Source organism: Xenopus tropicalis, chromosome 1 (assembly GCF_000004195.4).
Source record: "Xenopus tropicalis strain Nigerian chromosome 1, UCB_Xtro_10.0, whole genome shotgun sequence".
In the NCBI taxonomy this organism is placed as follows: Eukaryota; Metazoa; Chordata; class Amphibia; order Anura; family Pipidae; genus Xenopus; species Xenopus tropicalis.
Window position 1 is genome coordinate 14,237,081 of NC_030677.2, and position 12,002 is coordinate 14,249,082.

Here is a 12,002-nt window from a genome sequence, read left to right on the forward strand (position 1 = left end):
CACTCGTCCCAGCGCGCAATGAACGTCACCACGGCAAGCCGGGGGCGGGGCTCCCGGGAGAGTTCCCAGAGGGGCGGGGCCAGCGCAGCACGTGTCACTGTGTCCCTACTTACCGTGCGCGGCTGCGAAGACACGTCCTCTCTGAGTCTCCGCCCACACTGCCCTGGCACGGCGCCCAATCAGAGACGCGCGTCTCCTTGATTGACGGGAGCGGACGGCTAATCCGGGAGAAGCTGGCGCGGCGCTCCGGCCAATGATCGGACAGGGGCGGGCGGGAGTAAAGGAAGCGAGTGAAGCTGCGCGCAGGGCTGAGAGGACGGAGAAGCGTGAGTGAGAGAGCCGCGGGCACCGAGCCAGAGGGAGGCAGAGCGGAGAGAGAGGGTCGGTAGTGTCCGTGTGAGAGCGCTGTACCCCGGGACGCACCGAGGTGAGACATTGCGGGACCTCCCAGCCGCCTGCTGTTATTGTGGCCTGTGAGTGGCCCGCCCGCCTCACGTGTTCCTGCTCTGTGTGTGTGTGTGTGTGTGAGTGAGTGTGGGGCCACTAGTGGGGCATAGGCCTCGCCTCTATCCTCTCTGCCTACCGGGGAACTACATTTCTACATACCCCTGAGCAGCCGCTCTGTAACCCTCCGCGTCCCTTCCCTGTATCCCCAGCCTTGTGCTACTACAACTCCCAGCATGCCTGCCCGGCACACGTGTCTCTATACGCTCTGTGCCTCGGAGTAGGTTCAACTACACTTCCCGGCATCCCCTCTCGTACCTCTTGCCTTAATGAGGCCTGCCCGTATCCTGCAATGTCTAATGTTACACGTACCCCCCCCCCCTCTCAGCTCATTATATCTGTATAAGGCCTGTGTGTCTCCTGTGTAAAACTACAACTCCCAGCATGCCATGCCTGTATAAGCCCCGCCCCTATCCTGACCCATCTCTATACTACATATAATACCAGCTGGGTTTGCGTGTGAATGTCTGATTCTCAACCTTGGTCACTGGATGTTGAACTACAACTTCCAGCAAGCTTTAACCCTTTATTAACATTTATTTATAAAGCGCCAACATATCCCGCAGCGCTGTACAATAAGTGGGTTCCATACATGGGACATACAGAGTAACATATAAAGCAATCAGTAACCAATACAGGAGGGGAAGAGAGCCCTGCCCAAAAGAGCTTACACTCTACAAGGAGTAACATATAAAGCAATCAGTAACCGATACAGGAGGGGAAGAGAGCCCTGCCCAAAAGAGCTTACAATCTACAAGGAGTAACATATAAAGCAATCAGTAACCGATACAAGAGGGGAAGAGAGCCCTGCCCAAAAGAGCTTACACTCTACAAGGAGTAACATATAAAGCAATCAGTAACCGATACAGGAGGGGAAGAGAGCCCTGCCCAAAAGAGCTTACAATCAAGTGCTAGTATCTGACACCTGGGGAGTCAGTGATAAGAATCCGGGTTTGCCTGGGTCCCTAGGAGACTTTCCCGAAACACATGGAGCAGCAGCATTGACTCTACAGGGGTTCCCAACCTTGGGGGGGGGGGGGGGGTAGTATGTATGGCAGCTGTCAGGCCTAGAGGTAATGGGCAGGGCCCATGGCTGCTGGTACCTGATCCAACTCACAGCCTGCTGGCCCCCAAGGAACCTGGAAGTGACATCGTGTGAGGGGCGGGAAAAGTTGGTAGGAAAACCTAATATGGTACCCGTGTATCTCCCCACCCAGTACCCACACTTTTCTTTGCAGGTACCCAGCCTCCTTCTGGCCTACAGCTCAGTGTGTGATACAGCAGTGTGTAACTGTAACTTTCTTATCATGTTGGTGGAGTCACACCAAATGCTGAACCTCACAGGGAACATAAACCAGAAAAAAGTCCTACGACTATTGTTCCAACCTGCTTTCAAGTATTAGTAGACGGTTCGTATGTTGTGGAAGTTGGGGGGCTGTAGTTTAGGTATTTCTGTACATGTGCAGGGAGCTGTAGCAGTTGTGAGGGGCTGTGGGGAGTTGTAGTAGTCGCAGGGAGCTGTATTTTATATACGTGTGGGAGCAGGCAGCTGTAGAAGGCTGCAGGGAGCTGAAGTAGTGGGTGGTTGTGGGGAGCAGTAGTTAATATACCTGTTGGAGCAGGGTGCTGTAGTCGTTGTGCTGGGCTGCTGGGAGCTGTAGTAGTTGTGGGGGGTTGTAGTTAATATACCTGTGGGAGCAGGGTGCTATAGTAGTTGTGCTGGGCTGCAGGGAGTTGTAGTAGTTGCAGAGGAACCATAGTACTTGTGGGGGGGCTGCAGGGAGCTGTTGTAGTTGTGGGGGGCTGTAGTTAATATACCTGTGGGAGCAGGGAGCTGTAGTAGTTGTGGCGGCTGCTGGGGCTGTAGTTAATATACCTGTGGCAGTAGGGAGCTGTTGCGGGGGGAGCTGTAGTTAATTTACCTTTTGGAGCAGGGAGCTGTAACTACTACTGTGAGGGGCTGTGGGGAGTTGTAGTAGTTGTGGGGGGCTGCAGGGAGCTGTAGTAGTTGTGCAGGGTTGCGGGGAGCTGTAGTATATACCTGTGGGAGCAGGGAGCTGTAGTAGTTGTGCTGGGCTGCCAGGAGCTGTAGTAGTTGTGGGGGGCTGTAATTATTATACCTGTGGGAGCAGGGTGCTATAGTAGTTGTGCTGGGCTGCAGGGAGTTGTAGTAGTTGTGGGGGGGCTGAAGGGAGCTGGAATAGATGTGGGGGAGGGGGCTGAAGGGAGCTGTAGTTTATATACCTGTGGGAGCAGGGAGCTGGAATAGCTGTGGGGGGCTGTAGTTAATATACCTGTGGGAGCAGGGTGCTATAGTAGTTGTACTGGGCTGCAGGGAGTTGTAGTAGTTGTGGGGGGGCTGAAGGGAGCTGGAATAGATGTGGGGGAGGGGGCTGAAGGGAGCTGTAGTTTATATACCTGTGGGAGCAGGGAGCTGGAATAGCTGTGGGGGGCTGTAGTTAATATACCTGTGGGAGCAGGGTGCTATAGTAGTTGTGCTGGGCTGCAGGGAGTTGTAGTAGTTGTGGGGGAGCAGTAGTACTTGTGGGGGGGCTGAAGGGAGCTGTAATAGTTGTGGGGGGCTGCAGGGAGTTGTAGTAGTAGTAGTAGTTGTGGGGAGCTGTATTTTTTGTGCAGGGCCTGCAGAGAGCTTTCATCTGTTTACAACGTTAAGGCCCGGTGGTTCTGAGGTTATTCCGTTCTATAAAGGCTGCTCTGGGACGGGCACCTCTGATGGCGGGTAGCCATGCTGTACAGCAGGGACCCCAAACTTTTTTATCCATGAGCAACTGTTAATTATCAAAAAAAGTTCCTGGGGATGCCCAGAAAGGGCTATGATTGGTTATTTGGTAGCCGAATTTGTACTGGCAGCCTACAGGAGGTTCTGTTTGGCAGTATGTATGTATGTGTGTGTAACTTTATTTATAAAGCGCCACAAGGGCACGCAGCGCTGTACAATCTTACAGAATACACAATTACACACAGGGAGGACAAGTGTTATAATAAATACAATAAATAAGTATAATACACAGGGAATAAGTGCCATGTGGTATGAGACACAGTAGGAAGGAGGTCCCTGCCCCATAGAGCTTACAGTCTAAGTGGTTGGGTAACATACAGGCAAATATGGTCCTTATGCCTCCAAAACTTGTCTCCAAGTCAGAAATTCAAAAATAAGCACCTTCTTTGAGGCCACTGGGAGCAACATCCAAGGGGTAAGCAACATGTTGCGGGGGTGGGGGAGCACTGGGCTATAGATTCCAGCATCCCCCTGTTAGTACCCATTGCGGCTTTCTATGGCTGCTCTACAGGCACGTGTGGCATAACTCTGGTTTTTCTGTGCCAGCCATACCTAAAATCTGTTTTACATCGGTCTTTGTTGTCCCACCAATATATAATGCATTTTTTGGTTTTTACCAATCAGCAGAACAATGGGAAGGGAGCAAGATGGCAGCTCCCAGTAGGTATCAGAATAGCACTCAATAGTAAGAAATCCAAGTCCGGCTTGGGACTCCTCCAGTTACATGGGAGTAGGAGAAACAATAGGTTAGCTGAAAGCAGTTCTAATGTGTAGCGCTGGCTGAAAGCTCAGACTCAGGCACAAGGCACTGAGATGGCGCCTACACACCAATATTACAGCTACAAATACATTTGTTGGTTCAAGAATAAAAGGTTAAATGGCAGAGGGAATTATTTGCTATGTAACAGTGTCATTTAGAAATAGAAAGTGCCCAATAAAATCACGACTGTATCCCTTTAAAACAGTTACTATGTCTGGTATTCCCTGGAGGTTTCTTATGAACACTTCAACCAATCGTGTGTGCTACCGTATTTGGGCCACTGGGGGCTGCTGTTTCACTGAATCTGCTTGTTGCTAGGATGAGGGGCAGTGTGGGTGCTATCACTGATACGAATACAGGCAGGTAATGTGTTACTGACTACACACAGGGCAATAAGGTTATATAGCAACGCACTGTTTATTTTACTCCGTGTTAACATGAGTAAAGGTGGCCATACAGGGGGCTGATTGTAGCTGCCGATATGGGTCCCTTAGACTGATTCAGCAAATTATCGGCCCGTGTAGGGGCAGAAATGAGGGGCCTGCCCGACCGATATCTGGCCTAAAATTTTTTTTACCTTACATGCTCCCCAATATCGCCTACCTGTAGGTGGGGATATCGGGGGCAGATCCGCTTGCTTGGCGATCTCGCCAAGCGAGCGAATCTCAACGTGTATGGGCACCTTAAGTCCAGTTATTTGTCTTTACAAATTGTAAGTACCATCAGATAGTAAGTATCACAGAGTGGTTAAATTGCTGGTATGTGCTGTAATTCATTAATATGTAACATAAGCACAAACTGCAGGGAGTCTAAATCCCATCTCTTATCTGCCTAGCCTGCTGGGAGTGGTAGTTTGATGGCTGGGTGGAAGGGTAGTGCAGGATTATGGGTAGGTGTAATATGTACAATAAGAATATTGGGAATGGTCTGTTGGCATTAACGACAGGGAGCCCCATCAGTCAGGTATCAGGGGGCTTATATTTGTCTGAAGGGGGTTGTTTATACAGAGATCTTTATTCTTAGTAACCTGGCTACTTACAGGGGTTCTAGTGTGTATATCACTGCTTTATAAGCTTATGCTTATTATATCAGCACAGTTGCAAAAAGTCAAAAGCCCTAAGGTCACATGATGTGCTTGGTAGTTGCACTCAAATCCAGGGGGCTTTGCTTTTCATGCTGAAGTATTAATATAATTTGATGTGCTGCCTGCTGATTGGTTGCTACGGGTTACTAGAACTGGTTGCGACATGTATTACATCATCCGAGGGATGCCAAGAAGCAACTGACAGTAAGTGAAACATAAGCCCTAGTTATGAGTAAACAGTGCTGCACGCAGGGGCCATATTTATAGTTACTGTATGTTTATCAGTGTGCGCTCAAGCAGCTGGGCTTTGCCAGACTCACCCGAATCTATGGCTTTATCCTATTGGCCAGCCTCGAAATGTATATGGCCCAATCGTTAATTAATAAGCTGGTAATTAACTTGCTTTTACTACAGAGGGCCCTGTTCACAAGAGCTTACAATCTGTTTACCTGGGTGCTGATGTATGGAGTCAGGTTTAATAGAAACACTTGGGTTGTGGCCTAACAGCCAGCCCTGTGGCCCAGTTTGGGCACCCGTAGGGTTAGATGCTTCTGCTTGCTAAGCAGGGCCTGGGGCTAGATGCCTGCGTTAGCCTTTGGGCCTTTGTTGCCCAGCTTGCACAATGTATAGTGACTTTCCACCCACCCTTTGTTTGGCTCGTTCTGCTGACTGGTGCACCTCTGTGCTGCCATCCATCTGACTCAGAACCATTCAGCCTCGTGTAGCCGCTGCCATCTGGTGCATTAATGGGCCAGTCAGGCACGGCGCTAGCACGGATATATTCATTATTACATGGCTGCTGTGTTCTGCATGGGAAGCCACTTCCTATAGAGCATTGCACCCTTTTTCCACAAGAGCCTCACCTTACTGTGTGTTTGCTGCTCAGGTAGGAGCTGTATCTGTTAAAAGAACAAACTCCAAAAATGAAAGTGTTTTAAAAGTAAAAAACATAATGTATTGTTGCCCTGCACTGGTACAGCTGGGGTGTTTGCTACAGAAACCCTACTATAGTTTATATAAATACCCCGCTGTGTAGCCCCGGGGGCAGCCATTCCTGCACTGGTACAGCTGGGGTGTTTGCTACAGAAACCCTACTATAGTTTATATAAATACCCCGCTGTGTAGCCCCGGGGGCAGCCATTCCTGCACCGGTACAGCTGGGGTGTTTGCTACAGAAACCCTACTATAGTTTATATAAATACCCCGCTGTGTAGCCCCGGGGGCAGCCATTCCTGCACTGGTACAGCTGGGGTGTTTGCTACAGAAACCCTACTATAGTTTATATAAATACCCCGCTGTGTACCCATTCAAGCTGGAAAAAAGGCACAGGGTACATAGCAGATAACTGATAAAACCCCATTATAATATACAGATTTTATCAGTTACCTGCTATGTACCCTGTGCCTTTTTTCAGGGCTCAGGATAGAGATGGGTTAGTCCTGCCGGGCTATTATGTCATTACTAGATACTTGCTCGCTGGGTTTATTTTTATCTCCTTTTTATTAGGTATGGGCAGTGCCCTGCTTTACTTCTCAACGCTGATTTGTTTTTCTTTCCCGTTTTAGCTTCTGCCATGATGAATGGTTCAAACATTGGGAACAACACATCTAATGCCAAATCGAACGACGACCAGGTTGTAAATGGACACGATGAAAATGAAAATAACCCCTTTGCTGAATATATGTGGATGGAGAATGAAGAGGACTTCAACAGACAGGTAAGGAGGAGTTCTCTATGTTGGTCGGCAGAACCTTAAAAGGCCAGTTACTGGGAACAGTGCCAGCATAAGTATACCACTGTACTAAGCACAATTCAGCAGGAACAGCCCCCTAAGTTTGCTCATAGCCTGTACAGAGAGATACCATAAAACTATGGCAGCATAGGAATTCCCCTGTACTAAGCACAATTCAGCAGGAACAGTCCCCTAAGTTTGCTCATAGCCTGTACAGAGAGATACCATAAAACTATGGCACATAGGAATTCCCCTGTACTAAGCACAATTCAGCAGGAACAGCCCCCTAAGTTTGCTCATAGCCTGTACAGAGAGATACCATAAAACTATGGCACATAGGGATTCCCCTGTACTAAGCACAATTCAGCAGGAACAGCCCCCTAAGTTTGCTCATAGCCTGTACAGAGAGTCCACAGAAACCAGTGTCATCGGAAATATTTCCCTTGGCACCATTTGTACTGCATATATCCCCTCCGCTTGCCAGCACCATTACATTTTCCTATAACAAACAGCAGCTTTCACCCGGTGGCCATTTTTCCTCTGATACATAATCAGATACATTTAAATTTGCAAACAGCACACACAGACCCTTATTCAGCATACATTTCATCAAGAATACAGGCTCTCACAGGCAGAACTGTCTTTTATAAAAGTTTTCTTTGTTTGAGCTGAGCTCAGGAGAGTTGGTTAGGAGAAAAAAATTGAATCAAACAGCTAGAGCTGAGTTTCTATGGGAACCATCTCTTCACTGGCTGCCAAACTGGGGGGTGTGTTTAGTAATCTGAGCTTAGAACAACTGAGCATGCCCACAAGAGAAGTCAAATCAAATTCCTGAGGGAGGGGGCTGAGTGGGTTACAGGAAGAGAAGGAAAAAGTGATTAAGGGGACGCCTCAGCCTTACTATTAACCTCTGAAATCTTTCAATACCTGCCACTCTAGTTGTCCAAAGAGGCTGTGCTTGGGGTTTACATGTCCTTTAATAAAATGTGTTATTTAGGTGGAGGAGGAGCTGCAGGAACAGGATTTTCTAGATCGCTGTTTCCAGGAGATGTTGGACGAAGAGGACAAGGATTGGTTCATTCCATCACGTGACTTGCCGCAGGGTGTGGGCCAATTGCAGCAGCAGTTAAATGGGCTCACAGTCAATGAAAATCACAGTACAGAGGACATATTGGTACGATGATTTCTGTTTTCTTTGTTTTCATAATCCCCACCTCTGCTCATTCTGTAGCTCCTCACAAACTTCTCAGGAGAGCATTCGGGGGGTGGAGTCAGCTAACTTTGTAGGTAGGAGGGGGCAGCGCGTGCCAAAGGATTCCATTTCTACTTCAAGTAAAATTACTGGGAGTGAAGGATTCATGTACTGGCCGCTTAGTCTGTAAGCTCAGTAGGGCAGAGGGCCCGGCATTCCTGGCTCAGCACCATAAATATCATTTATACAAATATGTGCAATTGAAATTCACCATACATAATGCTCTAAAGCAGGGTACCTCAAACTATGGCCCCCCCAGATTAATTTACCTGGGCCCCCGCTGTGTCCTAACCCCTGAGAGGACTCGGCGGGGAGTGGGATGGGGGAGCTGAGAGGGAGGACGGACGGTGCTGGCTGAGATAGGACTCGATGTTAAGTTGGGGAGGCAGGCGGAGTAGTGGGGTCATTGGGTGGGGGCTGGGAGGACGGGCGGAGCTGTTGGGGTGAGGGGGTCTGGAGGAGAGGGCGGGGTGTCGTGGGTGGGGGCTGGCGAGGATCCGGTGACAGGGCCCTTAAGAGTTGTGATATTAAGGGGGCTACCGGGGGAGGGGTACAGTGGCTGACGAATACATAGTGAGGGTTTGGCAGTGGAATGAGTTAGGGCTGTAAAATACGTGTATGGGGTGGAGAACTTTTAATAACTAACTATAACTTATACTATTTTTCATTCTCTTCAGAGCAAAAGCAGCCTCAACCCCGATGCCAAGGAATTTGTTCCGGGAGTGAAGTACTGAACATTATGGGCGACTTTTAAAACAATAAAAAGAAAAACAAAACAAAAAAAACAAAAAAAAGACTGTTTTCCTTAAATCTTCAGGACAAAAAGCTGCACAGAGAAATGGGAGGGGCTTGGGGAGGTGGGAAATAGTGATGCTTTAGCTCGACACTGACTCGACTTCCATGTGGAATCTTTTTTTTTTTCTTCAGGCGTTAAATGACTCCCCCTTTTTCCTTCCAGCATCCATTTTGGTGTTATACTTGTGGGACACAACTTTTTTTTTTTTTTTTTTCCCCTTCAATAAAAGGGTCGGGGGGGGGGGCAAGAAATCTTCATCAAAAGACCGAATGCTGTTTTATCTTCAACCGGAAGGTTCCTCCATAGTGTCATGAATCTTTCTTCCTCCTTCCAAACCGCCAGTCAGCCTACAGCCCCGGCGCAGAGATTGCGACGGATCCCCAAGCACGATTGAATATCTGTATTAATTATTCCTCGTTAGTGCCATGAAGATACCAGGTATTCACGCCACGGTGTTTAATTTTAAGAAGAAAATGCGGGCGCGGAAATCCCGCCGACCTCACCAAGCAGAGAGAGCGCGTTCTCTACCATTGCCATTTTATTTTAATCGAGAACCATCAGCTGTTTCTATTGTTCTAGAATCCAGAAAGGATACAGAAAATGAACCTTTGGGTTTAAAAAAAAAATAATGCCGATTCCGATATCTACAGCGAGAGAGAAGGCAAGAATCCACGTATTTGTCTGCCCATTGTAACTATGCTGCAACCGGTAAACTTTTTTTTTTTTTTTTTTTTTCGCTTTCAAATAGTGCGATTAGTCAGAATCCGACACTACATAAAAGAAAAAGAAAAAAAAAATGTTCACGGCTATAAAAGCAGGAAATCTGGGGCTGTTACATGACGCTTTATTGAATGTTACTGTGGGTAAGTTTAATGACGTCGCTGCCGCCAAAAAGCCGACTGGATAGACGGCAGTGGTTGGGTAAAATTTCCTTTTGCTTTGAAACCATTACAGTGTTGACTTTCTCTAGGTCTTAGGAGAAGGCATGGACTTTTAATTTTTTTTTTTTTTTCATTAATTGAAACCTTCTGTTTATCTGGATATAACGTGCGTTATTAGCACCCGTTCCTTTCCAGACATAACCATGCCTTTCCACCAGGGGGCAGTACATCAGCAATTGTTCAGTCCGTACAGTATGCGAGTTGGCTCCATTCTAAAGTACAAAACAGGTCTGTCAAATAAGCTATCTTTTAAACTGCCTCAAGAACCATACTGTTTTTATGGAATGACGTGGAATAAGTCACAGTAAAAATAAAGCAGCCTGATCATTGTAAATGTCTGTCTGTGTAATGAGTGCTTTTGTTATTGGTAAAGGTGAACTTACCCTTTAGGGTCTGGATAGCCTATCCTACCTAGGGCCATATATAATACTAGATGGGCCAAATTACTATATATATATATATCGATCTATCTCTCTATCTCTATCTCTATCTCTCTCTCTCTCTCTCTCTCTCTCTCTCTCTCTCTCTCTCTCTCTCTCTCTATATATCTCTATATCTCTCTATATCTCTATATATCTCTCTATATATCTATATATCTCTCTATATATCTATATATCTCTCTATATATCTATATATATATCTATATATATATCTATATATATATATATATATCTTATATATATATATATATATATATATATATATATAAAAAAAAAAAATCTGGCCCTTTATTTGCCTTACAAGGTATAGTATTTATTTATATAGCAGCACAAGTGTACACAGTTATTTACATGGTATTGGTACAAACAGGGGTATTGTACAATCTTACAATATATGCAGTTACACACAGGGAGGCCAAGTGTTATATAATAAATGAGTATAAATACACAGGGAATAACTGCCATGTGGTATGAGACCCAGTAGGAAGGAGGTCCCTGCCCCATAGAGCTTACAATCTAAGTTGTTCTAAATGAGCTAGACAGCGGGTAATGGGACTGCATTGCATAGCATGAGTTGTATGAGGAGGCGCCACTTGCTCTGCAACTGACTAATGACAACAGAGCCAACCTGCTCCTGCCTTACCCCACAAATTATATTGGGGGGTAATTACGCTAGGGTAGGATTCACTTAAACAGGCAATGCACCAACGTTTCTACCATATCTTTTTTTTTTGAAGCATCTCCTTTTTTTCAGTGTTTTTAACTGAAACATCTGTACTGGAAGACAGCCATTAGGGGGCAGTCTGTCCTGTCCAGAAATGGGAGCTTTATTAATGACATAATTTGGCATAAAAAGTATCAGAAGTCCATAAAGTTCAACTCCTATAAATGTCCACTGATGCACACAAACAGACCTACCTATACGTATGTAGCTAAACTGTATATGCCCATACCTATACTGAACAGCAGGACAATAGCCTTGGATGTTATGCTTGTTCAAGAAATCATCCAAGCCCCCCAACATCCCCCGGCAGGGCATTCCCCAACCCCCTCACTGCCCTCACCGTGAGGAACCCCCTACCCAACATCCCCCGGCAGGGCATTCCCCAACCCCCTCACTGCCCTCACCGTGAGGAACCCCCTACCCAACATCCCCCGGCAGGGCATTCCCCAACCCCCTCACTGCCCTCACCGTGAGGAACCCCCTACCCAACATCCCCCGGCAGGGCATTCCCCAACCCCCTCACTGCCCTCACCGTGAGGAACCCCCTACCCAACATCCCCCGGCAGGGCATTCCCCAACCCCCTCACTGCCCTCACCGTGAGGAACCCCTACCCAACATCCCCCGGCAGGGCATTCCCCAACCCCCTCACTGCCCTCACCGTGAGGAACCCCTACCCAACATCCCCCGGCAGGGCATTCCCCAACCCCTCACTGCCCTCACCGTGAGGAACCCCCTACCCAACATCCCCCGGCAGGGCATTCCCCAACCCCCTCACTGCCCTCACCGTGAGGAACCCCCTACCCAACATCCCCCGGCAGGGCATTCCCCAACCCCCTCACTGCCTCACCGTGAGGAACCCCCTACCCAACATCCCCCGGCAGGGCATTCCCCAACCCCTCACTGCCCTCACCGTGAGGAACCCCCTACCCAACATCCCCCGGCAGGGCATTCCCCAACCCCTCACTGCC

At 47.7% G+C, this 12,002-nt stretch overlaps 1 protein-coding gene across 1 annotated transcript; it reads left to right on the plus strand.

The window, feature by feature from the left end:
- The first annotated feature begins 259 nt into the window (after positions 1-259).
- Positions 260-10,207, plus strand: paip2b (poly(A) binding protein interacting protein 2B). The gene is given in 4 exon segments (NM_001001902.1): positions 260-427; positions 6,714-6,865; positions 7,878-8,054; positions 8,810-10,207. Coding segments are annotated over 3 exon segments (375 nt in total). The 5' UTR covers positions 260-427; positions 6,714-6,724; the 3' UTR covers positions 8,867-10,207.
- The last annotated feature ends 1,795 nt before the right edge of the window (positions 10,208-12,002 follow it).